Source organism: Mesoplodon bidens (assembly GCF_964165515.1).
Source record: "Mesoplodon bidens genome assembly, chromosome: 1".
NCBI classification, from domain to species: Eukaryota; Metazoa; Chordata; class Mammalia; order Artiodactyla; family Ziphiidae; genus Mesoplodon; species Mesoplodon bidens.
Window position 1 is genome coordinate 29638514 of NC_138176.1, and position 27630 is coordinate 29666143.

Below are 27630 nucleotides of genomic sequence, written 5' to 3' on the forward strand. Positions count from 1 at the left end.
CCTTCCAGGGTGTGTATTCCTCAGCGATTACGCACTCCTTCCAATAGGGTAGGAGGTCAGTCAGTAAAAGTATTTATTGAGCCAGACCCTCCTCTGCTTCTGAGTCATATTCTGGTAAAGCAGGAAGGTTCTCAGGGAGAAGCTTTAACTCTTTCAAATAACAAAAGTTACTCCTCCATGTAACAGGGTAGGTCTCTAAGTTATCCTGTGGGGCTTATGCTAATTCTTTACTTGATACTTTAGATAATGAGGTATATATTTAGTCTGATAGTGAGACGGAATTTGAGAAAATATAGTGGTAGAAGGAAAATAATATCTACCTGGCTCAACCTTGAGGAGTTGTTTTAATAACATAGATGGCTAAGGGTTTTGAAAAATATTGTTTGTTTTAGGGAAAAAATATTTATGACACCACCCTTATGTGGAAATTTGACATCTGGCAACTTCAGCTGTCTGGAAGACAGCCAGAAAATAAGAAAGGGGCCTCAGAGCACATAAAAAATAACTGTTGAAGGACTCTAGCACTACCACATGTACTTTACCACTGCAGAAGAGTTTGTTAGCCTCTCATTTGGCGCATGTTTACTTTTTATTTATCTGGAAACTTTAAATAATTTTGGTGGGGTGTGTGTGCTCCTCCCACCCCCCAGCAGATTATAAACAACAATCTAGAAAGAGGTAGAAAAGTTGACTGAGGAAATAAAGTGATAGCAAAGGGAAAGCTGACATGGAAAGAGAAAGACCTAAAAGTTACATAGAAGTGGTATTTTATATTACAGCAGAGTACAGTAAGGTATGGTCTTAATAATGAACTTACTAAGTTCATGTTCAGTGTCTTTTCTTCTACTGAAGAAGGCAAGGGTGTATATAATGTGCCTATTTTAAAACATGGTCAAAGTTAACCACGTTTTGATGTGTTGAAATGGTAAATTCTGTAGTGTTTATATACTTGAAATACCACATTCTGGTGATGCTGTATTGGTGGCACACATTTGATCTTGTAGCTGATTATGAGAATGTTTAGTAATAACTGCTAACATTTATCGAGCACCTAGGTGCTGGCTTAGGTCCTTTCACACTATTAGCATACTGGTTAAGGCTTTGGAGACAGGCAGATCTGGGTTCCTTTTCCATGTCTGACTGACTTTGTGACCTGGACAGGTTATATAAACTCTCTGAGCTTGTATCCTCACTTGCAAAGTGGGAACCAATTATATACAATAGGGTTGTTGTGAGAACTCAATGAGGGAATTCATAGTACAATGCATGGCACATAGTAAGTGCTCAATAAATGTTAGGCATTAGTATAATTATTTTTATCATTATGATCATCCTCTTGATGATTATTATGAAAGTATGATTATCTCCATTTTTCTGAAAAAGGAAGCTGAAGCCCAAAGAGTTTAAGTAATATATCCAAGGTGAAAAATCTAATAACTATTGGAGCTGGGATTTGAACCTTGATTTCTCTGACTCAAGGAGCCTCGTACTTTGCATTCACATTATGCTGCCTCCTCAGTGTGTGATTTTAACTCTCTATATTTTTTAATACTTAAAGAAAATATGTGGTGGGAGAGGATGTGGGGAATGGTACTAGCTACTTCTCTTCTCCATTGTGTACCCAAGTCATCTCATTATAGGAAAAAAAGTTTCAGTAACGCAAAGATAAGCTCTTTTTACTCAACAGTTCAAATTAAATATGTAATATGTGTGTTGCATGTGCCATTAAAATCTTCACATTAACAGACTGAACAGTTTATTTTGTGCCTAAATGTCCACATCATTCGTAGACTGTAAACTTAAAGCTGTAACTATCCTTTTTTGTAATTAGGCATTTAGTGCTTTTTGTTGTTGTTTATAGTTATATGTGAGATGAAAGTTAGAATCCTCATCTCTACCAACACCAAATGATACTTGAGGCAAATAAAGAAAAATAGGCTTGGGGCCTGGACACTCTGGAGGTCTTCTGCCACTCCTTGCAAAAGACCTTGGAGAAGTGTAAGGTAATCATGGCTGAAGGTAATCATGGCTGATGGCATATGCCCTCTATTTATTGCCTCCCTTTCTATTGCTTAACATGTCCTTAGGCTCCCTTGACACAAAGTAACAGACACATTGTCTTATTACAGCACAGACACCATAAGATAGTATGCAAGTTTGGGCCGTAGGCGTCTTTGAACCGAAAACACATTTTTTTTTTTTTTGCAGTATGCAGGCCTCTCACTGTTGTGGCCTCTCCCGTTGCGGAGCACAGCCTCCGGACATGCAGGCTCAGCGGCCATGGCTCACGGGCCCAGCCACTCCGTGGCATGTGGGATCCTCCCGGACCAGGGCACGAACCCGTGTCCCCTGCATCAGCAGGCGGACTCTCAACCACTGCGCCACCAGGGAAGCCCCCGAAAACACATTCTTGATCTGGTATAGTGTACTAAAGCTTGTCTGGAGGCGCCATCTACATAGCCTTTTCTTATTCTTTTTATGGATTTGTCTTTTTCAATGCATTTTAAATCTGGGCCACTGAGGTATGGTCCTGCTGCTGTTCTTCAGGTCAAACTGTTTTTTTTTTTACAGGCACAGTCTCAGTAGGTAGAGGCCGGAATGCACTCAATCTGAATCCTGGCCCTGCTGCTGTAAGCTCTGTGATCTTGAACAAATTTTCTAACTTGCTGAGCCTCAGTACCCTCATCTTTAAGATAGCTGTGGGGAGGGACTACACCAAATTAAAAAGCTCTCAATCACTTCCCCCAGTGGTTGAGAGTCCACCTGCCAATGCAGGGGACACGAGTTCGAGCCCTGGTCCAGGAGGATCCCACATGCCGTGGAGCAACTAAGCCTGTGCACCACAACGACTGAGCCTGCGCTCTAGAGCCTGCGAGCCACAACTACTGAGCCTGTGTGCCACAACTACTGAAGCCTGCACACCTAGAGCCCATGCTCTGAAACAAGAGAAGCCACCACAGTGAGAAGCCCGTGCACCGCAGCAAAGAGCAGCCCCCACTCGCTGCAACTAGAGAAAGCCCGCGTGCAGCAACAAGACCCAATGCAGCCAAAAATAAAATAAATTTATATTAAAAAAAAAGCTTTTGTACAGCAAAGGAAACTGTCAACAAAACGAAAACGCCACGTACTGAATGGGAGAAGATATTTGCAAATGATATATCCAACTCAACATCAAAAAAACAAGCAACCCTATTAAAAAACAGGCAGAGGATCTAGACATTTTTCCAAAGAAGGCATACAGGTGGCCAACAGGCACATGAAGGAAATGCAAATAAAAACTACAATGAGATGTCATCTCATACCTGTCGGATTGGCTGTTAAAGATAGTAAATAACAAGTGTGGGCGAGGATGTGGAGAAAAGGGAAACCTTATGCACTGTTGGTGGGAATGTAAATTAGTACAAACACTATGGAAAACAGTACGGAGTTTCCTCACAAAATTAAAAATAGGACTACCGTATGATCTAGCAATTCCACTCCTGGGTATTTATCTGAAGAAAGCTAATTCAGAAAGATACATGTATACCTGTGTTCATTGCAGCATTATTTACAAAAGCTATGGAAGCAAGCTTAGTGCCCATTAATAGATGAATGGATGAAGAAGATGGAATGGAATATTCCATGCCAATGGAATATTATTCATAAAAAAAGAATCTTGTCATTTTCAATAACATGGATGGACCTAGAGGGTGTTCTGCTAAATGAGTAAGTCAGAGAAAGACAAATACTGTATGATTTCACTTACATGTGGAATCTAAAAAACAAATGAACAAACATAAAACAAAAAAAGTCATAGATACAAAGAACAAACAGGTGGTTGCCAGAAGGGAGGGGGGTGAGGGGAGGAAAGAAATAGGTGAGAGAGTTTAAGACGTAACCTCCAGTTGTAAAATAAAAAAGTCACGGTATAGTGGGGAATATAGTTAGTAACTAATATCTGTATGGTGACATATAACTAGACTTATCGTGGTGATCATTTTGAAATGCATAGAAATATTGAATCGCTAAGTTGTGTAACAGGAACTGACAGTGTTATAGGTCAACTATACTTCAAAAATAAACTCATGGAAAAAAAGATCAGATGTGTGGGTACCAGAGGCTGGGCAGGTGGAGGGGCGGGAATTGGTCAAAGACAGTCAAAAGGTATAAACTCCCAGTTATAAGATAAATAAGTACTAGGGGTGTCATGTACAGCATGATCAATATAATTAACACAGCTATATGTTATGTATGAAAGTTGTTAAGAGGGTAAATCCTAAGAGCCATCCTCATAAGGAAAAATACATTTTTTTCTTTTTCTTTCATTTTGTTTCTGTATGAGATGATGGACATTCACTAAACTTATTGTGATCATCACTTCATGTTGTATGTAAGTCAGATCATTATGCTTTGTACCTTAAACTTGTGCAGAGCTGTATGCCAATTATATCTCAATAAAACTTGAAGAAAAAATTAAATAAATAAAATACATGTGGAAATACAAAGGGAAAAAGATAAGCAAAAAAGATAGTTATGGGGAATAGATGAAATGCCATATTTAAAATCCCTACTTTTTAAATACCATATTTTAAGAGTACCCTCTTGCCTGGTACCTTTAAAATGTTAATTCCCATGTTGCCTTCTTCAAGCATATTGGAAAGTCTGCATTTCCAAGTTGCATGTTTTCTATTCCACATAGCTATAGGTCACTTTTTTTTTTTCAATTCCAGAATGACTTGGAGAATTAAATGAAAACGTATGAGGAAATCATTGTTTTTAAAGAAATGAGACAGTATTTTGATTTTTTTTAAAGTACAGACTTCTTATTTGCTTAGCTTTGACTTCATTATAAGTAGTCATATATACTTTATATCCTAATAATAATTTATTATTAATAGGATACTTTATATCTTAATGATGATTCTCAAGATACCAAACTATATTACAGTGTCTTAAATACTTATGTTTTCCCATTTCTTTTTTTTTTTTTTTTTTTTTTTTTTTGCGGTATGTGGGCCTCTCACTGTTGTGGCCTCTCCCATTGCGGAGCACAGGCTCCGGACGCACAGGCCCAGCGGCCATGGCTCACGGGCCCAGCCGCTCCGCGGCATGTGGGATCTTCCCAGACCGGGGCACGAACCCGTTTCCCCTGCATCGGCAGGCGGACTCTCAACCACTGCGCCACCAGGGAAGCCCTCCCATTTCTTTTGACCTTTCTTTCCAGGTTATAAAAGATGGAGGCTGGCTCAGTGGTTCGTGCCATCTTTGACTTCTGCCCTAGCGTATCAGAAGAACTGCCGCTCTTTGTGGGAGATGTTATTGAGGTGTTGGCAGTGGTGGATGAATTTTGGCTTCTAGGAAAGAAAGAGGATGTGACAGGTAAGAGGTTCATAATTCCTCACGTACAAAATAGACCACAGACCCTCCCTTCTTTCCATATTAAAAATAAAGGTTTAATGGGAAGCCCAATAAATACACTTCAGATCCTTTTGTGTTTTCTGTGTGTGTTTACTGTGGTTTCTACCAGCAAGGAGAGAATGTCTGTTATCACTGCATCTCTCCTTACTGGTTCCTTTAAAAGGTTGACATGGTTAGGTACCAGCTGCCCTCCTAGATTCGTGGGTGTCCTAAATTTATTAAATCTGCCCTCTACCCTAGATGCACTTAACACCCACTTTTCATGCACTTGGTTTCCTTTTTTCTATTCTTGAAAACATGTTAGCACCAGTTTATTTCATGAATTTGCCAGGGGAAGGCTGGAAGTTTTTCCCCCGCACTATGCATCTATGTTAAATCCAATCTTTAACTTATATATATTTATGGAAATCTGGGCTGGAGTATATCATACAGTCCTTAGAACAGACTCTTACTGTTACTTAAGCCACATTTGGGAGATAATAGATTATTTCCCAGTAGAAGTGACATCTCAGCTGAGATAAAAATGGTGAGTAGGAGTTAGCAAGGCAAAGAGGATAGGCAGAGAGAATTGCTTATTCAGAGGCCCTGGAATGAGAGAGAAAGAATGTGGAAGGACTGAGAAAGTTCAGTCTGGCATGAAGTGTGAATGGTTGAGCGGCGGGAGATGGCATGGGGAGATGAGCAGAAGCTAGATCATGGAGGACAGCGCATGCCATGGAAAGGAGTTATGGAAACAGGATACTGTAAACGTGCTTTAAGCACAATCAGATTTGTCTTTTAGAAAGCTCGATGCTGCAGACTGAAGAATGATAGGAAAGGGCAAAGCCAAAGGCAGGGAGGTGGGATGGGAAGTGGTTGCAGTAATCCAGGTGAGAGGTGCTGATGGTTTGGACCGAGGTGGTGAATCTGGAGATAAGTGGACAGATGCAAGAGATAGTTAGAAGGTGGAATCAACTAAACCTTCCGATGCATTCCACCTGACAGGCCCTGTTTGTCTAGTATTACTTGTTAAAAACCTGCCAATCTTCAGATTCAACTGTAGTCTTTTTCATAAAATTTTTCATTTTCTTCCTGACCCATTTCCCACCTTCTCTGAACTTCCATAGCAATTTGTGTAGCTAGGATGTGACACTGGATTTCAAACTGAATTATTGTTTATGTCTGAATTAGATTTTATGTCTGAATCAAATTTTAAGATCTTTTAGGGCCAAGACTGTCTTACTCATTTTCCCCTCTGCAGTGTGCCTTTGATAGAGTGACACACCCAGTAAATGCTCATTGAATTGAATTGCACTCTCTGTGTTCTGCATGCACCTAATTTTGTGCACTGCATGTTTTCTACAATATATTCTCCAGTGATGAGTGCTCAGTGAGTTTTCAATTCAGGGTTTATAAATGGGCTCAGAAAAAAGTTTTTTGTCCTGGTACACAGACAGAAAAAAGGAATTTTAATACTGGAAATGTTTGCTTTTATTTTCAGGACAGTTCCCCAGCAGTTTTGTGGAAGTTGTTACCATTCCCAGTCTAAAAGAGGGCGAGAGACTGTTTGTCTGTATCTGTGAATTTACATCCCTAGAATTGAACAGCCTTTCCCTCCATCGAGGTAAGTTGATCATCCAAGAGTAGACTGTTTAAAATAAGATTGGTGGAGTCAGTCCGTTTTGACAACTAGATCTCTTTTTTTTTGAATTTTTATAAGTGACTAACCTCTAGAGAGTCTTCAATAATACCAAGATAGTGCTGACAATAATAGTGCCTTATATTTGAGTAGCATTTCATAATTTCCACAGCATTTTTTCTCACAAATACATTCTCATTTCATTCTCAGCACAGACCTGGCAGGTAGCAAAGTGGGTATTATTAACTGCATTTAAAAAATAATGAAGGGCTTCCCTGGCGGCGCAGTGGTTGAGAGTCCGCATGCCGATGCAGGGGACACGGGTTCATGCCCTGGTCCAGGAAGATCCCACATGCCGCGGAGCGGCTAGGCCCGTGAGCCATGGCCGCTGAGCCTGCACGTCCGGAGCCTGTGCTCCGCAATGGGAGAGGCCACAACAGTGAGAGGCCCGCGTACCGAAAAAAAAAAAAAATTAAAAAATTAAAAAAATAATGAAAATGACTTCCTCCACTTACCAAAAAAAAAAAAAAAAGATAATAATAATGCGAATGAGATTCAAAGAATGTTACCTGCAGTTGAGAAGTTTTGGCCTCAGAATGTGAAGTTACATCACCTGATTATTTGTAAGTCCAGTATTCTCTTTCTACTGCCCCAGGTTATAGCTACACTTCAGACTACAGTTATCTTTTTTTCCCATAAAAATTGATCTGACTTTGCTAACAACATACTATTTATTAATGCATAATAGTAGAGCAGGAATTACGGTATGCAAATTAAGAGAGAGATGCAAAACAGCCCCTTTGCTATTCAACTATTAGATAATGTTATTAAAGTTCTCATCAGAACCAGTGTAAAAGGAAGTGGTTTAAAACGGATGGTCATAGCCATGTCTCAGTGATATTCCAAGTATTTCTCACTTCTTACACTCTGATAGACATATGAATGTCTAAAGAGTGACGAAACCATTTCGGCACATGTACTTAAGATTAAGTCCATACATTTCTGCATAAGCACAGAAGCCAGTAGTGTTCCACAAACTGAAGCTTATGATCAGTGCAATTTTATGATGACTCACAACAGTCATCACAATTGTATAATTTATTAGGTATGTTATTACTATTGTTACTTACTCTTTCGAGTATGGCACTAAAGGGATAGGCTTAATTTCTTAAACCGTGTACACATATGGGAGAGAGAGAGTGCAGAGGTGGGGAGAGAGACCTAGTAAAGTCCCTAACCCTTAGTCAGTGAGAAGAAAGGAATATTGGGCTTTGACCTTAATCCTCAAAATCAGCTTTCAGAGTTTCTTGCCTTCACTTTACACTAAGCCTCTACCTCTGTTCTGTGTGCTTTTTTGCTAATCCGCGTTGGGAAGACAGACAGAAATAGATGAAGATGTTATAGTAGGGAGCCTCATCTGTCCCTACTCACAGCTCTCCCATAGGAGGGCTGAGTCCACGTCAGACCAGTCAGAGGGTCTGGTGGAAGCCAAGGCACAGTGGCTTCCACCAGAGCTGTGCAGAGGATGTGGGTGGCCTGGCATTGTTTTTTCCTACACCTGGTTCCTGGAGCAAATACTGTGTATAACAGTGTACTCTGTGGGAATATACAGTATGTCTACAACATTTGAGGAATTTGAGGAAGTGGCTTCTGGAATTAGTTTTTTTGCTTCATAATATATCTTGCATAGTCAAGTCTTAGGTATTAAACAGATTTTCTGCTGAATGCCTCTCCTGGGAAGACTGGACTGATGTGTTCTGAACTTGATTTGAAGTTAAAATCCACCTCAGGAATCCCAGAGCCATGTGAGATTCTCAGGAAAACCCTGGTGTGGACCTTTCAGCCACAAGTCACCTCTACCAAGACTGACTGAAGGTCAGGCTGGGTCCTGGAGTCTGTAGATCTTATCTTGACTATCTTTTAACAAGTTAAGGCTGGGGAGCTGAAAAACATAAGCAGAGCTCAAAAGAAGAGGATGCAGGGCAGGGGGGATACATTGGAAAAGAGAGAATAGAAAGAGATGTACTAATTATTAGTGGTTTTATCTTCTGTGATACTGTGCTGCCAGTAAACACATTGACTATTCAGCTCTCTTTCCTTCTATGCTGTTCACATATTTTAGCTCTGTATGTCTTCCGATTTGAACATAATAGAGCCTTTGAGGATGAGGAAAGTAGGTGTATCTATACAATTTGTCTTTTTCTAGGAAGTTTAGCTTGAGACACAGAAATGATTTTAATTCCTCTTGTTTTCTATATGTATAACAGATATTTTACTAGTTAGAAACAAAATCACTAAAAAAAATGAAAGTATTGTTTTATACTATATATAGTTTATGACTTGAATCTAGGTCTACTGCTTGGAATGGCCCTTCTACTTCTTAGACTGAAAATGGCCCTTCTGCTTTTTCCATTAGATCAGTGTCTCCGCTCATGAGTATATACACTCCTTTATCCCTGTCCTCTAGTACTATTAATCCAGTTCCCTGTTGTTTCTTTGCCTTTCCTTTGGTCCTTCAGTGTAGCAGTGAAGCTTCTCCTCTTCTGTGATTTAATATATGTCAGGAGGGATTTGGCAACCTTTAAGAGCATGTGGGATAATGTTTGAGATCTGTTTTGTTTTACCATGCTGCCTTTAGTTGTTATTTACTTACCTTTCAGAAATATTGAGATTTGTGGGAGAAAAAATTATATATTTTAACTCTAAAATTATATTATTAAAAATATATGTGTATTTAGGGCAGGCAGTATAGTTTAGGGGATAAGAATTCTGATGGCCTTAGATTTAAATCCAACTTCACAACTCAATAACTGTGATTCTGTACTAGTTACTTAAGTTCTCTTGGCCTCAGTTTCCTTGTCTACAAATAATAATACCTACATCAGGGTAGTTGTGAGGATTAAATGAGGTTATACATGGAACGCATCTGGCAGAGGTAAGCACTCAATAAAGATCAGCTACTTTATTATTCTCAACCTGGGATTCTTGGGGTTCATGGATGTGCTTCGGGAGACCTTATTTCCTGATAATTATGTGAAGTTTTGTGTGTATGTAAATTTTCCCTGGGAGATTCTATTTCGAATCCAGACCACCGGTGGTTCTTCCAGCAGGTGTCACCCTTTCTCCTTTTCCCGAAGCTTACCATTTGTTTTGGTCTGTTCCCTGTATTTTGAGTTATATTTAAATTCAGAAACAAGTTTGTCTCTTAGATCAATGTAGGTGCTGTCCTAGAAAATAAAGAGGGGGAAAAAGAGGGAAAAAACAAAAACAAAACAACAAGGAAAAGACAGAGAAAGAGGAGAGAAAAAAAATTAGTGGGAGCAATGAAATATTTAATTGCCTGACACAACACAGAATGCTTATCCCTTGCCTATAAGCTCATGTTTCTAGGCCACCTCTCAATCCCCAGAAAAGACCAATGAAAATTAAATTGATAAATTTATTTACAAATAAATAGATAGATAAATGATACTTACCAGTTAAAGCACTCGTGTCATAAATCTGTGGTGCCATGTGTGTAAGATATCAGGATTAAGGTTCTGATATGGCTCGTGTGGAAACCCAGGTAAAGAGTGGTCGGTCTGCATAGAGTACAGAGTCCCTGGGCAGTAGATTTCAGTGAGAGACTTTATACTGCAGGGTCAAACTACTTAGATTCTAGGACATTCATTCTTTCTTATCATCTTATTCTTAATGCATTTCTTGTTCGAATAAAAAAATCTAACCAGAAGAAACAAGCAGCGTGGTGGCTGGGATTAATCGTGCATAAGCAAAAGGCTCAGGCTGACCCTAAGAGTCACCCCACTTCCTATTTTTTTGTTTTCAAAATTTGGTCACTCTATTCCAGGAGTTCCTCATATTGTTGTTTTTGAAGTTTAGAAATGATCACTAAGCAGCCTCTATTCCTAAGGCATAGGAATGCAAAAAACTCAGTAACAGGGCTATAAAATAAAAGTGTTCACCAAAATTATCTCTAAAGTGCTTTTCAGGACCTTAATTGTGACTTAAAAAAAAACCTTTATTATATAGAAATAATCAACAGAATGACAATCTGCCAGGTAATAAAGCTTATCAAAACAGTCACCCAGGGAGTTCCCTGGTGGCCTAGTGGTTAGGATTCCAGGATTTCATTGCCATGGATCAGGTTCGATCCCTGGTTGGGGAACTGAGACCCTGCAAGCCGCATGGCACGGCCAAAATAAAAACAAACAAAATTGTTTTCGGACTTCCCTGGCAGTCCAGTGGTTAAGACTCTGTGCTTCCAGTGCAGGGGACATGGGTTTGATTCCTGGTCAGGGAACTAAGACGTGCAGCATGGCCAAAAGAAAAAAAAGAAGGAAAGGAAAAAAACAGTCACCCAACTGAAAATAGGAAAACAAACCCTATTATAAGGGTTTCATGAAGATTTGGTAAAAACAAGAATATATTCTAATTCTGCAGGTTTAAAAAAGCCAGTTCAGGGACCTCCCTGGTGGCGCAGTGGTTAAGACTCCGCCTGCCAATGCAGGGGACAAGGGTTCGATCCCTGGTCCAGGAAGATCCCACATGCCGTGGAGCAACTAAGCCCGTGCACCACAACTGCTGAGCCTGCACTCTGGAGCCCGCGAGCCACAGCTACCGAGCCTGCGTGCCTAGAGCCTGTGCTCCACAACAAGAGAAGCCACCGCAATGAGGAGCCCACACACTGCAACGAAGAGTAGCCCCTGCTCGCTGCGACTAGAGAAAGCCCGCAATGAAGACCCAATGCAGCCGAAAGGGAGGGAGGGAGGGAGGAAGGAAGGAAGAAAGGAAGGAAGGAAAGAAAGCCAGTTCATTTCAAAGCCAGGAGAGTGGGAGTTTTGGCACGCTTTTATTCTTTTTCTTTTTTTTAAATTTATTTATTTATTTTTGGCTGCGTTGGGTCTTCGTTGCTGCACACTGGCTTCCTCTAATTTTGGCTAGTGGAGGCTACTCTTTGTTGTGGTACGCGGGCTTCTCATTGCGGTGGCTTCTCTTGTTGCGGAGCACAGGCTCTAGGCGTGCGGGCTTCAGTAGTTGTGTCACGCGGGCTCAGTAGTTGTGTCACGTGGGCTCAGTAGTTGTGTCACGTGGGCTTTAGAGCATAGGCTCAGTAGTTGTAGCACATGGGCTTAGTTGCTCTGCGGCATGTGGGATCTTCCCGGACCAGGGCTCAAACCCATGTCCCCTGCACTGGCAGGCAGATTCTTAACCACTGTGCCACCAGGGAAGTCCACGCTTTTATTCTTAATCAGCAAAAGACCTACTGTGTCTGAACAGTAGCCATGTCTCCAGTGAATTCCTTCTGTGGTCCTGATGGAATGGCCTTAGAACTAATGGGGGAAAAAGTCACTTGTAATTCTCAGGACCCCAAGCTCTGACCAATGGATATTGAATCAGAAATTAAAGGAAAATAGAAATACAGGACCAAGACCCTATTTTCAGGGACATCTAAGCAAAACAGTATGAAATCAGTGAAAATGTATTGGGTGCCTACCAGTAAATGCAAAATCTTACATTAGAAGTTGTGTAGTATATAAAAATACAAGTGTCAAAATTGTTGATATAAGTGATAATTTCTTTAGTAGGCTACAGATGGCCAAGATGTGTGTAGGCTTCTAAGGTTTATCAGGGAAGCATGCTAAGGTTTCAGATGGAGAGGCTTCTATAGGAGACAATGAAAATCCCCTTGTGTGGAATAGGGTCTCAGAGGTGAGATAATATTGGATAGCTGGGGATGGGGCAAAGGGAGGTTGTCACTGGATGTGAATACCAGTTTGCAGTGAGGTGAAAACATAAAAGTAGCCTTTTGGTAGCTTAGTTAACTAAACCTCTTTGGAGAGTGTCCACAGCAAACTTATTTTTTAAAATATATTTCAGGTAATAAGAATAGGATTATTAGAGTAGAAGCCTTAGGCAGTAGGAAGAAGCCTTCATGCCTCATGGTAAATGTTAGAGCAGGGGAGGGATATGATAAAATGGGTACATTTGTAATCTTAGTTTGGCATGAATCATTTGGTAGACTGGAAGAGACAGTGTCTGGGGCGAGGTTTAAAAGAGTGAGATGATGGGAGTTGGATGAGGTAGCAAAGAGTAAGTGACAAATGGAATAAATATTTTGAGAGAAGAAATTAGAGGACAAAAGGAAGTTAGAAGCATGGAGCTAGTTTAAAAGGTTAAAACTGATGATCTACAAAATGAATAGTTCATAATCAGATAATTAAAAGTTTGCTGCAAAACAATTTGCTGCAAAACTATAGGGTAATTTTTTAACTGGGGCAAATCCTTGCCTCACCTTCTTCAATAATAAGGCAGATGCTAACTGTTTAGCTTATATTTTGTGAAGATAGCCTGAAACAACAATACTGGAACTGCTGGTTATTTTCAAAAACAAACTGCCGATTACTAGAACATTCTTCTAAGATTTCATTATGATGTATTTTCAGGATAAGGATAGTTCAAGAAGGGCTCTAACAAAGTGAGCGAGTGGCATGGACATATATACACACTACCAAATGTAAAACTGAGCTAGTGGGAAGCGGCCGCATAGCACAGGGAGATCAGCTTGGTGCTTTGTGACCACCTAGAGGGGGGGGATGGGGGGGTGGGAGGGAGGGAGAGGCAAGAGGGAGGAGATATGGGGATATATGTTATATGTATAACTGATTCAATTTGTTATAAAGCAGAAACTAACACACCATTATAAAGCAATTATACTCCAATAAAAATGTTTAAAAAAGAAAAAAAAGGGCTCTGGAGAAAATAAATGAACAGTTTGTTGTCCATACCCTGCACTTCCAACCCATTCCTGAAGATTTCTTTCTTTGTTCGATTTTTGATATTGAATATAATTTAGTGTGAGAAATTAGATCCATCTATTCAAAGGACTATAGTGGCCATGAATATATTCTTGATCATATATAAATGAATCCAGTGGTACAGACTATTGCTGGTAGTAGCATTTCTCAAACTTTTTGATCTTAGGATCCCTTTACATTCGTAGAAGTTTTTGAGACCCTAAAGAGCACTTGCTTGTGTGAGTCTATTGATATTTACCATATTAACTGTTAAAGCTGAGAAATTTTTTAAATTATCAATTTATTTTTAAAAACTCAGCATTAATAACATAAATAACAGTTTATGAAAAATAACTAGTTTCCTAAACAAAAAAAATTTAGTGAGAAGAGTAACATTGGTTTGCATTTTTGCAGGTATTTGGTTTAATAGAAGAAATCTAGATTCTTTTACTTGAATCTATATTCTTTAATATATTCTAAATAAATCTTTAATATTTGGTTTAATAGAAGAAATCTAGATTCTTTTACTTGAATCTATATTCAGTTTGCCACGTTACATTGTTTTGACTGAAGTATATGAAGTGTATGAAGAAAATATGATAGTTTTGACCTCACAGACCCTCTGAAAGGATCTTAGGGACCACCCCCAGGGTTCCACAGACCACATTTGAAAACCATGGGTTTACAGGAATGTTCACTATATTGTCACTAAACTGTCAAAAAGTGTTCATGCACTTAAAACTCTAGGTTTATATTCCCTTGAATTTGGTAGCTATTTAAGATGATGAGTTGCACTATTAGTTATACCAGTATCCTGCTGAGGTGATAACCGAGGTCATTATCTTTGCTTCTCTTCTCTTTCTTCAGGTGACCTAGTGGTTCTCGATGGCACTCCCACTGCCGGCTGGCTGCAGGGCCGCAGCTGCTGGGGTGCCCGGGGCTTCTTCCCATCCTCATGTGTCAGGGAGCTCTGCCTCTCCTCACAGAGTCGGCAGTGGCACTCGCAGAGTGCCCTTCTCCAGATTCCCGAGTATTCAATGGGACAAGCCCGGGCACTGATGGGGCTCTCTGCCCAGCTGGATGAGGAGCTGGACTTCAGAGAAGGGGATGTGATTACCATTATTGGAGTTCCTGAACCAGGCTGGTTTGAAGGGGAGTTAGAGGGTCGAAGAGGCATTTTTCCGGAAGGTTTTGTGGAGCTTTTGGGGCCCCTGAGGACTGTGGATGAGTCAGTAAGTTCTGGAAATTGCGATGACTGCATTACTAACGGTGAAGTAGATACCAGCACAGGAGAAGAGAGACAGCCAGAAGAGGAAGGCGAGCAGCCAGGCACCTACGGGATTGCCCTCCACAGATTCCAAGCCCTGGAGCCAAATGAGTTGGATTTCGAAGTAGGCGATAAAATCCGAATCCTGGGGACCCTGGAAGATGGCTGGCTAGAAGGATCGCTGAAGGGCAGGACAGGCATCTTTCCTTACCGCTTTGTAAAGTTATGTCCTCAAACAAGGGTGGAGGAAACCATGGATCTGCCACAGGAAAGCAGCCTCACCAACATCCCTGACACATCTTTGGATTGTTCAGAGAACTTCTTAGAAGTGGAAGGAAAAAGACATGAATCTCATGAGTATAAAGCAGAGAAGTCCAACTCAGTTATTCCTGAAATATCCACTTCCCCATTGGAACATCTGACTTCTGAGTATGAAGAAGACAAAAACTCTCACTGGGACGTGGGCACCTCAGAAGGGCCCCCAAGAAGCACAGGTTCAGGGCACGAACAGCTTCTTGCCAAATACTCTTCCACAAAGGATCCTTCAGAGGTGGTCAATGGTGTTGCGTCCCAAACTCCAGTACCTTTTCATCCCGAATTGCAGAAAAACCAGTATTATTCTATAGGAGGAGGAAGCAACCCCCGCCCCAACCAGTACTCTGACCCTCTTCTTCTAGAAGCAAGGACTAGAGACTACTCCAGCCTACCTCCCAGAAGAACATACTCCCAGCCAAAAACCCTTCAGAAGCCAGTGCCACCTCTTCATAGCACCTTTTCTCGTTTAGCCTCCAGGGCAGTCAGACCCAGCCAGTTGAGCCCTCAGCTCCAGGGCATGGCGAGGTGTGTGAAAAAGCACCTCACACCCAAAGAAAATGCTTCCAGCTTTTGCTCTGCATCAGAGAGATCAGAGATGAAGCCTGGTCTGCAAGACAGGGCACCTGCTGTGGAAGCAATGGCACTTTCACAGGGAGACGGCAACGCGGACCTGGATTCTAAGTTGACACAACAACTGATAGAGTTTGAGAAGAGCTTGTCAGGGCCTGGCACAGAACCAGATAAAATTTTGCGCCACTTTTCAATCATGGACTTTAACTCTGAAAAGGATATTTTCCAAGGTTCCTCGAAGCTAATCATCCAGCAGGAGCTGCCCGAGAGGAGAAAGGCTCTAAGGCCACCACCACCCCGTCCCTGTACTCCAGCATCCGCTCCTCCCCTTTTTCCAGTGGACCAGAGCCTGAGACTGGAACCACCCTTGGCAATGCGACCCTCTCGCCCCGCTCCCCTGCCTCCCTTGGCCCAGCAGAGAACGAATGCAGTACCCCCCAAGCTCCTAACTTGTAACCGTCCTGGCTGGGAGACCCTAGAAAAGGAGGGCCCTGAGAACATGGAGAAGACTTTGGACCAGACTTCCCAGTGTCCCTTAGTCTTGGTGAGGATTCAGGAGATGGAACAGGACTTGGATATGTGCTGCAGGGCTCAAGAAGAGCTGAACTTACTGCTGGAGGAGAAGCAAGAGGAATCACTAAGGGCAGAGACCCCTGAGAATCTTGAGTTCTACGAGAGTAACATTGAGAGTTTGAACATGGAACTCCAGCAACTTAGAGGTAAGTGATGAGGAGATAGTATATACTTGTTTCTGGACACCCACAAGTCCAAGTAACAGCCTATCCAGGTTTTTAGGGATATGTTACCATCTATGATGGACAATTAAGGAATGGTTTGCTTTTTATTACCTAATTTCTCACTCTGTCACCACAATTAGATGGCTCTGTCTGAATGTATCCTATGACCACTGTAGCCTCCTAACTCCATTTGCTGCTCAGGTAAAAAAGCTCAGACCTCAGTGACATTTATACCTCCTGTACCTCTGTGACATCCATAGCAGTTATGCAGATGGAAGTCCCCAGATATAACTTTCTTTAACCAGACTCTGCTCAGGACTGAAGACTTCCAGGCTAAGATTCATGAGAAAACGGTATGTTGTATCTTTGTGGTCCAGGGACTAAGTTTCAATAATAATAATAATAACAAACATTTATTAATGTATTAATAAGCATTTGTCACAAAGAATCTTCACAGCTACCTTGAAGGTACTGGGTTAATTCATATGGCTACTTTATAGATGAGGAAACCAAGACTTGTAGAGATTAAGTAGCTTGCTAAGGGAACCGGGCATTGAGCCCATGTCTTTAACTACTATGGTTTACTGTTTCCCACCTTGCACATTCAAAAATTGAAATGCTGTCTGTTAACTTGGGGGTGACCAGGCTCTGGAGACTTCATTTCTATTCACCAGCGTATCAAGAGAAATAATTTATAAAGTAGGAAGAAGAAAAGAGTGAGATAATAGCAACTGGTCTAGGGCCTGAGGAGAGCATGACTGCATGCCCTTTGGCATGCATGCCAGAGAGCTCTGAACCTACATGTCCTTAGGAAAGTCAATAATAAAAAGCACTCTGTGGATCTAGGAGTTGCAGGATCCTAATAAATAAAAACAAGGTAATGGTGGCCCAGAGAGACCAAATCAAGATGGCAGACCAGGTACACATACCAACTTCCCCTTGTCCTTCAGATCTCTAAAAGTGAATGAAAAAATAATAATAAAAAATTCCAAGAAGAAAGAGTATTATCAGAAGGCCAGAAATCGAGTAATTTTCTGAAAGATAGAAAGCAGACGGATTACAGAAAGAGAGGAAACCTCTGTCTAAAATATGCTCAGGCAAGAATTGCTGTGCAAGTGGGCACAGTTCTGCGGGAACTCCAAACTCAGAGGCATGGCCCCGGGAGGGTGTCCTGGAGCACATGCAGGGTGATGAATTAGGGACCAGCCAGATCTCTGGGCCCCTGGGTCATTTGTGCTCAACAGGGCAGTGGTGACATTTGCTCTCAAGGTAAAGCATGAGGGTGAGCACCTAGACATGTCCTCAAGAGGGTGTTCATTTAATATGAGTATCTGAACTCTTGGGGAATGCCAGATACCTTGACGATTTCAGAGTGCCTGAAAAGGAATCCTGAGGGAACTTTGGCTCAGCGCTACATCCTCAAAGCCATAGCAAGCCCCAGATTCTCCATCACCTTCCATACATACAAGTTTTGAGATATACTTGTAAACTGTTCTTGCATTAGATATACAGGTGACAGAACAAAACTCTCCCAAATTCCAGGTAGCAAAAATTTCTCAATAATGATACTTATTAGAATTAGTAGTGTTGCAGAGAAATATTATGTCTTCTATGCATAAAAATAGTGTGCAGTGTTTTTAAAGGACTATATGGAGTAATGGACTGGTACTGAGGGATGAAATTGGTATTCTTTTTTATTCGATTGACCTTTTTCAGGACTAATAATTCAGCTGGTGTTCTTACTATGTTTTTTGTTTTTTTTTTTAAGTTCTAAAAGTTTAATGCTGTGAAAGACCTGCAGTAGGTGTGTATAGTCTTAATCAGGAAACTTTTCTTTATTTGCATTCACCAAATACAGCATTGGCTGTATTAATATTGACTTGATTGCTTTTCAATAGGTGTATTATTTGTATCAATTGCTAGTATGATGAAATTACTTATTTCTTGCAATCACTGACAGTTCCTCTTAAGGTCATCTTTTTCTGTCTTCATAAAAACTATATCCAACAATATAAGCAGTCCCTTGAAAGAGGCAGAATTAATCAGTTTGAGCACCAGGCTTTACCCCTCCAATCCAGTCCCATACACTCTCTAGCCTTGAAATTTAAGGCATAAGGTTTAAAGAACTTTTGATACAGTATTTATCTAATCCTGATTGATATTGTATTTAGTTGTTTATATGCCTCTCGATGAAAATTTTAAGCCTAATGGAAAGACAGATACTGTACATTAGTTGGTTTGTCATTTCCCACACACCTGGTATAGTGTCCAACAGGTAGTAGACTCAGTAAATACTTGGTGAATTGAATTTAGTTTAACTGAATGAAATTGAAGTTTCTGCTCTACCTTCCAGAACTTTCAAAGATCTCCTTCCTCCATTGTTACTTTGAACTTGGACTACTGCAGAGCTAAGGACTGTCGGTGCTGAGATGCTGGTCCCCTTGTCAGACATAGTTAATGGTAGCAAAATAGTCCAGTGCTGTGCCAGACCCAAAATTAGGTTCTTTATTGTAGCTATTGCTCCTCCTTCCTCTTCTTCTTTTTTTTTTCTTCTTCTTTTTTTAAATAAGAAAATGTTTGGACAAATGCCTAGCTACACTTATCACGTGGTAGGCATTTAATAGGGGTTTGAGAAATTAGAAGAAAATATAATTAAGAAGCACTTCTAATTGCAAGAGTTAAGTATAAGAAGAAAGGGTATGGCTTTATTTATTTGAACTGTAGTCAACTGAGGGCTCTGGTTTGTGCTTGGTGGTTTTAGAGCAGGGTACACGTGACGGTTTTGTTTACATTCACCTCCACCTTATGCATATAAGTGTGAATCTAGTTAGATCAACAGGGAATACATTGAATGGATTCAATTTAAGTATAGGATGGTATATAGATTTACATGTAGCTCACACTTAAATATATATAGCCTTTATACTATTCTTCATATTGCTCCTTAAAACTCTGGAATTATGACGTCATGAGGACTCATTTCCTAGAAGCTGTATTTTTTTTCAAATCTGATATGTTACCTTTTATAGTTTTCTGTTTCCTGTAGGTATCTTTCAGCTTGTTTTTTATTTTCTTTACCTATGGTAAGAATAGTTATTTTATAGTCTGCATATAATTCCAAGATTTTAAGTCTTAGTGGGACTGTTTTTGGTGTCACATGGTTCTCGTTCATGTGGTCTAGACTCCTTGTGTGTCTGGTTACCTTTTACTGTGTGCTAGTCATAGTATTTGGAAAACATTAAGACCGGAGATGAAGACACCTGTCTCCAGAGAGGATTTGCACTTATTTCTGTCAGCTGCTTCTGGTCAGCTAATGTTTCCAAATTCCTGAAGGATAGTAATCTTTGAGATTCAGGAACAAGAAATTGGAATTCCTGAAATTATAACTTAATCTGTATTTTTAAAAAACTCTTTTATTTACATGTTCTTAAGTAATAACAGTAATGACTATAATAATCAACAGTGAACAATTTTCCTGTGTTAGGATTATACTAAAAGTTTCAGAGATTTTATGTATATATACACACATATATGAAATAAATGCATAATTTTTTATTATTATGAACCAAAATATTATGAGATTATATATTTTAATGACATGTAAAATTATTCTCTACCTCATAATAAACTTTGAAATATTTTTTACTTTTTTTTTTCTTTTAAATTTATTTTATTTATTTTTGGGTGCGTTGGGTCTTCGTTGCTACGTGAGGGCTTTCTCTAGTTGCGGCGAGTGGGGGCTACTCTTCGTTGCGGTGCGCGGGCGTCTCACTGCGGTGGCTTCTCTTGTTGCAGAGCACGGGCTCTAGGCGCCGCGGACTTCAGTAGTTGTGGCTCGTGGGCTCCAGAGCACAGGCTCAGTAGTTGTGGCGCGCGGGCTTAGTTGCTCTGTGGCACGTGGGATCTTCCCAGCCCAGGGCTCGAACCCGTGTCCCCTGCATTGGCAGGCGGATTCTTAACCACTGCACCACTAGGGAAGTCCCTATTTTTTACTTTTTACTTTAAAATAATTTTGGATTTATAGAGAAGTTGCAGAAATAGTAGAGTTCCCCTAACCCTAATATCTTAACATAACTCAAAAATATTTATCAAAATTAGAAAATTAACATGATACTAGACATCTGATAATATAAAACATTAAAAGAAGGGAATATTAACACAAAATAAATGTTAAATAAAAATAATTTAAAAACTGTAAAATCATACCACAAATATTTAGTATTTAAAGTGATTTTTAAAACAAAATTTTAAATACACAACGTATTAGTTGCCCTATCTGATGGGATTAATCTTTGTTTTGTGACTAATATTCCAGACATAGAAAAAAGTTTCCTTTGATGTTGGTTGAGTGTTAAGAATGTATCCAAAAACATCTTCAGGTGGGGCCATTAGGGTACATGTTGCTTTGCATAAGCTCATAATCTTTCTTTTTTTTTTTTTTGTACAGACAGGTTTTCTTTTTTTATTTTCTAGCGACTATTTGCATTGAATATTTCTTTTTTTAAAATTTTAATGAAGTATAGGTGATTTACAGTGTTGTGTTAATTTCTGCCGTACAGCAAAGTGATTCAGTTATACATATGTGTTCTTATATTCTTTTTTAACAGTGAAAATATTTTGTCTACTTGCTCTGATTTTGACTTTGCCATTGGAATCAATATTGTTTTGCTAATTCAAATTTGTGACAATATTCACATCTTTAAAAAAATTTTTAATTGAACTAATTAACATACAATATGATGTTAATTTCAGGTAATACAACATAATGATTCAATATTAATGTTCACATCTTCTCTGCATTTCTCTTGTTAAAATATTTACAAAGAACTATAACCTATAGCAAATACAAACACTGGAAAACACTGAGCAAACATTTTTTGAGTAGTACTAAAATAATGGAACATTTGCCTCTGAGCAAGATTCAACGCTACACAGAATCATGTGTCAGAATTGCCAATTTAAGGACTTATTTTACTTCTAAAATTTGATATTTCTTGGACCATCACTTACAAGGTTTATATAAAATATACTGTGCAAATAAGCTTATTAGTATTTATTTTATTTGCAAGAGTGACTCACTGTTAGCACACAGGGCCATGAACACACATGCTTTATAAACACATTCATAACATAGCAACAGTTACAAATAATACTAACTGATTAGATCCTAGTCACTTTTCTCCTATGTACTTTTGTCCCGGCCAACCTTAATCTTTACTCTGTGGGTCAGTATTTTCTGCTCTTGCTTTCAACTTGACACTGGTAGATTCTTTCAAACCAGTAATGTCTCTACATTTATTGTTAAGCTTTATTCTCACAGAGAATTATAGTATTTTCTCCTTTTTTTCCAGATTTCTCTGCTGATTTTTTTCTTTCAATTCAGAAGGACATGTAAATTCCCTAAGCAATGCTGAGGAGGAATTCCCACATGGAAACGATATCATTCTCAGTCCACCTCCACCTTAAACTAATTTCAAGGCTTAAAGTACCTTGGACGGTGAAGGTATTAGAGCCCGAGATGTAATTTTGCAGGAGGGCTGGTCCAGTTCTGATTCTCTCTCAGGAGTCTCTGGAATCTTAGCTTATCATAGAAAAGGTCTCCTTTTAGACTCCTTACCTTGCCTTTTGGGCTTTGGGTTATTGACCTCTTCTCTCCAGAGGACCATTGAAACAAAAGCTGAGTTTTCTGGGACTGGTAGATGCCCCAGGGCATTGTAGTTTCTGTGGTTATTTGCCTCTCTGGATTCTAGTTTTCCTTTTGGTTTTGGCCTGTACTCTACCATCTTGTCATTGTGTTGATAGTTTTAAGATTTTTAAATAGTTCGTCTAACTTTTTAAGCTTTCTTTCTGTGAGATGGTTGGCCTAAACTTCAATTATTGGAAATAGAAAGTCCATTATTAGTAGTTTTAGATAAGCTAGTGTTTGGCTATGTCTGAGAATTAGGAGTTTTAAGTTTGGAATTATGTAGAGTCAGGGTAGAATACTAGGAGGCATTTGTGAGCATAGTGTGTTGGGGAATGATATGTCATTGTAGGCTTCAGGATGGTATCAAGTCAATCACTCATTCATCCAGCAAATGCTGGTTAAGTTTTTACCATGTGCCAGGCACTGTGTTAAGGGCAGCGTATATAGTAATAAACATAGATGTGTTGTCTGCCTTCCAGGAGCTTCTGGTCAAATGAGTTGCTAATTAATAAGTAGAAGTCCATATCTAAAACACAGTACCTTACTAGTTTAGGAAAGAATTCTTATACCTGAGGCATTCCAAGGAGTCTTCAGAATAATAAATTGCTTAATAATTTAAGCATATAATAATAATTGAGTTCCCTGGTGGCCTAGTTGTTAGGATTCCGGGCTTTCACTGCCATGGCCCGGGTTTAATCCCTGGTCGGGGAACTGAGATCCCGCAAGCTGTGGGGCATGGCCAAAACAAAAACAAAACCAAAAATGGTACCTTCAAATCTGATAAATAGCTTGGCTTCTGAAGCAGTAGAAATATTCAGCGTTAGTCCACAGACTTTTCAGATTTACCAGTACAAGTTACTTTTAGAAGCCCTTATTAGAACTACATCCTGTGGCCCTGAGAGAATCTCATTTTAGCATATCATAGTCCTTTTCTACCTCGAGGAGAGGTTCACATGCCTGAATTGGACAGTCAGGGTTGTACATTCATTTCTTTACTCAGCAAACATTTCTTCAGCACATAGTATGACCCAGGCACTGGCTATACACTGATTAATAAAAAGGATATAGTCATAGTATCATTCATATTTGTGTATCTTTGAAACTCTATTGATCATACTGATATTGACCTCTGTATTTAATTACACTGTCTCTCTGTCTTGCTGCCTTTGAATTATGGCCATAGTTAATTTCCGTGTGGGCCAAGACCCTGTTCTAAATCAGTGCAGTGGTTGGTAAATTGTAGAGTCAGCCTCTTCCGCATCAGGAACCTTGCTCTTAAACGTCTCGCCTTAAGGTAATGCCAGGAAGAAGGTTGACCAGAGACTCTCGGGGTAATTTTTAATTTGAATTTTAAATGACTGTTGCACATCAGATCAGAATATGTTTTTCAGGAAAGTAACACTTTCACCAAGATATTGGGTGAGATCTAAGGTCCACTAAAGAGAGCCATTAGGTTAACCAGTTGGAGAATGACTGATATGGAATAATAACATCTTTACACTGAAGTGATACATAATATTCCAGACAGATTTTTAAAATTTGAAAGTATGGTTTTTCTACATACAGAAGCAATTTATTATTCTGAAGGCTCCTTGGAATGCCTCAGGTATAAGAATTCTTTCCCAAACTAGTAAAAGGTAATAGAGTTTAAAAAGTAAAACGTTTTCTGGTCTTTTAAGATATAAAAGTTCATGTAAAAGAAATAATGATTTTTCTTTCTAGTTTGTCAGTACATAAGAAAAAAACCAATATCCTCGGCTTTTGTAACATCTAGTTCAGGGTGTTGGCTCAGTAAAAATTAGCTCAGTTACTTGTAATGGATTTTATCTTGGTATAAATCCATAAAACAGCAACCATAGTCAGAAGCCATTCAGAGCCCATGTTGATTCAGGACAGAAGCTAATTTTCCTTTTAGGAGACAGGGTTTAATGTATGTCAAGAAACGTAGCTAGGAATGGTTAACTTACTTATAATTAGCCCGTGACTCACTAGTCTTTGCAGTTTGTAGTGTGGCTTTGTGAACATTTCTTCACCTCAGCTCCAGGCAGAGGGGTGGAGAAACTGGAATAGCTCCAGGGACTTCAAGTATGGGTTTCAGATTTCACCCAGGCTTTGCAGCACTTAGTGAAAGGACCTGCCTCTAGCTAGCCTCCTACCTGAGCCACAGGCATTCCTGCTGCCACTGGTTACCTGAGCGTGTTGACTACTACTGTTCACTTTGCCAGATGTAGCAAGACCCCAAAGATGAAAAACTCTGGGGCAGTCATTTATTCAATAAATACTGTTGAGCTCCTGCTATATTCCAGGCAGTGTTCTAGAGTTATAGCGGCGATCTCTGCCCCCATGGGGAGAGACAAACAATAAGTAAAAAATATGCGTATTATTAGGAGGCAAAAGAACCTATGGAATCAGGGAAGTGACTTTTGAGTGAAAATCTGAATGATTGTAGGAAGCCAGCCAAGCCATTTTGGGGGGTGGGGGAGATTATTTCAGGCAGCTAGAACAGCAAGTTTAAGAGTGTGCCTGTTGTTTGAGGAATAGCAAGGAGGCCAGTTCAACTCGAGCAAAGGCATGGGCTTTGTAGCCCATCATTCGGAGTAAGACGAGAAGCCCCAGGAAGGTTCTGAGCAGGGGAGCAACATGATCTGACTTAGAACTTTACAGAGTCACTCTGGCTGCGGCGTTGAGAAAAGACAGAAGTGCAGAGGCAGAGAGACCAGTTAGGAGGCTACTGTAATGATCCAGGCAAGAGGTGATGGTAGCTTGCACCAGGATGGCAGAGTGGGGTTGAGGAGAAGTGCTCAGTTATTTTGAGCATCATGTATAAGGTATATTTGAGTTGGAGCCAGTAGGACTTGCTGGTGGGTTGGATGTGAGGTGAAAGAGATGAGGATGACCCTGAGATTGAGCAACTGGAAGGATTGGAGTTGCCAGTAATTTCTCAATTAATGGTGAAGAGTGCAGGAGATGCTGGTTGGTGGGGGAGGTGGGACAAGGCAGAGGTCAACTGCACAATTTGATACACAGGCCAGAGTTCAGAGGAGTTAGGCCTGGAGACATAAATTTGGGACAAATGAATTTTGACAGCACATAGACAAAATTCTTTCAGCACATAGACATTATTTAAAGTCATGACATTTAATGAGATTACTTAAAAAAAAAAAAGTATAGATAGAGAAAAAGAGAAGAGGCCCAGGGGGTGAGCTGTCTGGAAGATAGGAACTGAAAGAGTAGGATGATGACAGCAGTTATAAATAATTGAGCACTTACACTTTGTCAAACAATGTGCTAGGTGCTTTTATACACTTATCCCAGTTCCCAAAATTGTCCACATCTGACAGATGAGAAAACTGAGGTTTGCCCGAAGTCTCACAGTTGGTAAGTGGGAGAGCCAGGATTCAGGTTCAGGTGGGTTTCACTGTACAGCTTTATGTACATTCTCACTGTGCCACAGCAAAGTGCCAGCGTGTTTTGACTTAAGGAGGGATTGCTTGACCTCTGAGACTGGGTGGTAGGAAGCAACAGTTGGAAAACTCAGATCTACAAGTGCTCAAGGTGGAAGGATCCCAACTGACTCTTGCCACCTTACTTCCAAAATAATTTATGCCAGCAGTAACATTTTTAGTACTCTCATTGGTTGAAAGCTATTTGCTAAATTACATATATCTGTGGATTTAAGAGCATAGATGTATGTATTGACATATATATTTTTAAAATATTTAATCCTTCCTCACAGATATACTTTTGACTGTTGGCTTATCAAGAAGTTACTTAAGTTTCCAAAGTGTTTACTCATTCATACTAGTAACATCCCCAAGCTGCTCACGGTTTCCAGTTTTCTATTTGAACCCTCACCTAACTCACCTTTAAGTTCATCAGAAGGTTTAAACTCTAAAACATCTTGAATGCTTCTCACAGCCCTGTCCATTCAGAACATTTACATCCTTCAAAGTATATCAGATCCCCCCAACACCTCTTATTTTCCTGTATTCCAGTCTTTATTTTTTTTTTACAGTGCTCTCAGACTCTTTTCTCTGTGTTTCTGCCTTCCCCCATCCCAGTCAGTTGTCTTTTCATTATTCCATAGTCTCTTCCTTTACTGGGGAACTTACTTTTTGATCTTAAGTATCTGTCTTCTCCCTCATTTCCAGACCCTCTTCCCACTTAGCTGGAGGCTGTTGCTGTATTGAGATCCCTCGAGCTACTTTAACCTTAATGATAGGGTCTTCTTTACAACTCCTCCTAATTAACCCTTAGGGCGAGAGGCAGCTGCACTAAGAGTGGAAACCACATTCCTAGTCAAGGAATTTCTTGAATTCCTTCTGTGTGCTAGGTAACTGGGTACAAAGGAAAAGACCAGGGGCAGCCAGTGTTTAGGAATGTGGAAGACAAGGGAGAGATGAACTAGCAAAGGAAAAGGAGCAGCCAGTCAAGTGAAGGAAGAGCTTCAAGAAAGAGAAAGTGACTGTGTCCAAAAGCTACTGAGAGGCCAAGTAAGATGAAGTCTCAGAAATGACCGTTGCATTGGATGACCTTGTCAAGGGCAGTTTCAGTAAAGTGATAACAAAGGGATAAAAGCCTTATTGGAATGGATTAAAGATAGAGTGAGAGGTAAGGAAATAGAGGCATTGAGTATTTGGCTTGCTCAAGTCTTTCAAAGCAGAAGTTGTTTGTAAGATGGGAAACAGGACTACCCTGGTGGCACAGTGGTTAAGAATCCGCCTGCCAATGCAGGGGACACGGGTTTGAGCCCTGGTCCGGGAAGAGCCCACGTGCCGCGGAGCAACTAAGCCCGTGCACCACAACTACTGAGCCTGCGCTCTAGAGCCCGCAAGCCACAGCTACTGAGCCCACGTGCCACAACTGCTGAAGCCCGTGTTCCTAGAGCCCGTGTTCCACAGCAAGAGAAGCCACCACAATGAGAAGCCCGCGCACCGCAACAAAGAGTAGCCCCCGCTCACCGCAACTAGAGAAAGCCCGTGTGTAGCAACAAAGACCCAATGCAGCCAAAAATAAATAAATAAATAAAATATTTTAAAAGATGGGAAACATTCATAGGCTCATGAGACTGATGGTTAGAGTGGGCACACTGAAGAGCAGGAGAGGGAGGGCCTAATTGCCGAAACAAAGTCTTTGAGGGGTCAGGAGGGAGTGGATCAGTGAACCAACAGAGAGAGAGATTGGCCTGTTATCAGAGCAGAGACAGTTCTTCCATTCTAACAAGAGGGAAAGCAGAGCAGATGGGT

At 40.2% G+C, this 27630-nt stretch overlaps 1 protein-coding gene across 4 annotated transcripts in view; it reads left to right on the forward strand.

Annotated features, from left to right (window-relative positions):
* DNMBP (dynamin binding protein) overlaps nt 1–27630 on the forward strand; it is a 145182-nt gene that overhangs the window by 30178 nt on the left and 87374 nt on the right. For 3 of the 4 annotated variants that reach the window (XM_081247535.1, XM_081247532.1, XM_081247534.1), the window contains exons 2-4: nt 5204–5358; nt 6878–7000; nt 14677–16680. In XM_081247535.1, coding sequence (XP_081103661.1) covers nt 5214–5358; nt 6878–7000; nt 14677–16680 — 2272 coding nt within the window. In that variant the 5' untranslated portion in view covers nt 5204–5213. Of the gene's footprint in view, nt 1–3077; nt 3706–5203; nt 5359–6877; nt 7001–14676; nt 16681–27630 lie in introns of those variants that run through there. The other variant, XM_081247533.1, reaches the window with a different exon arrangement.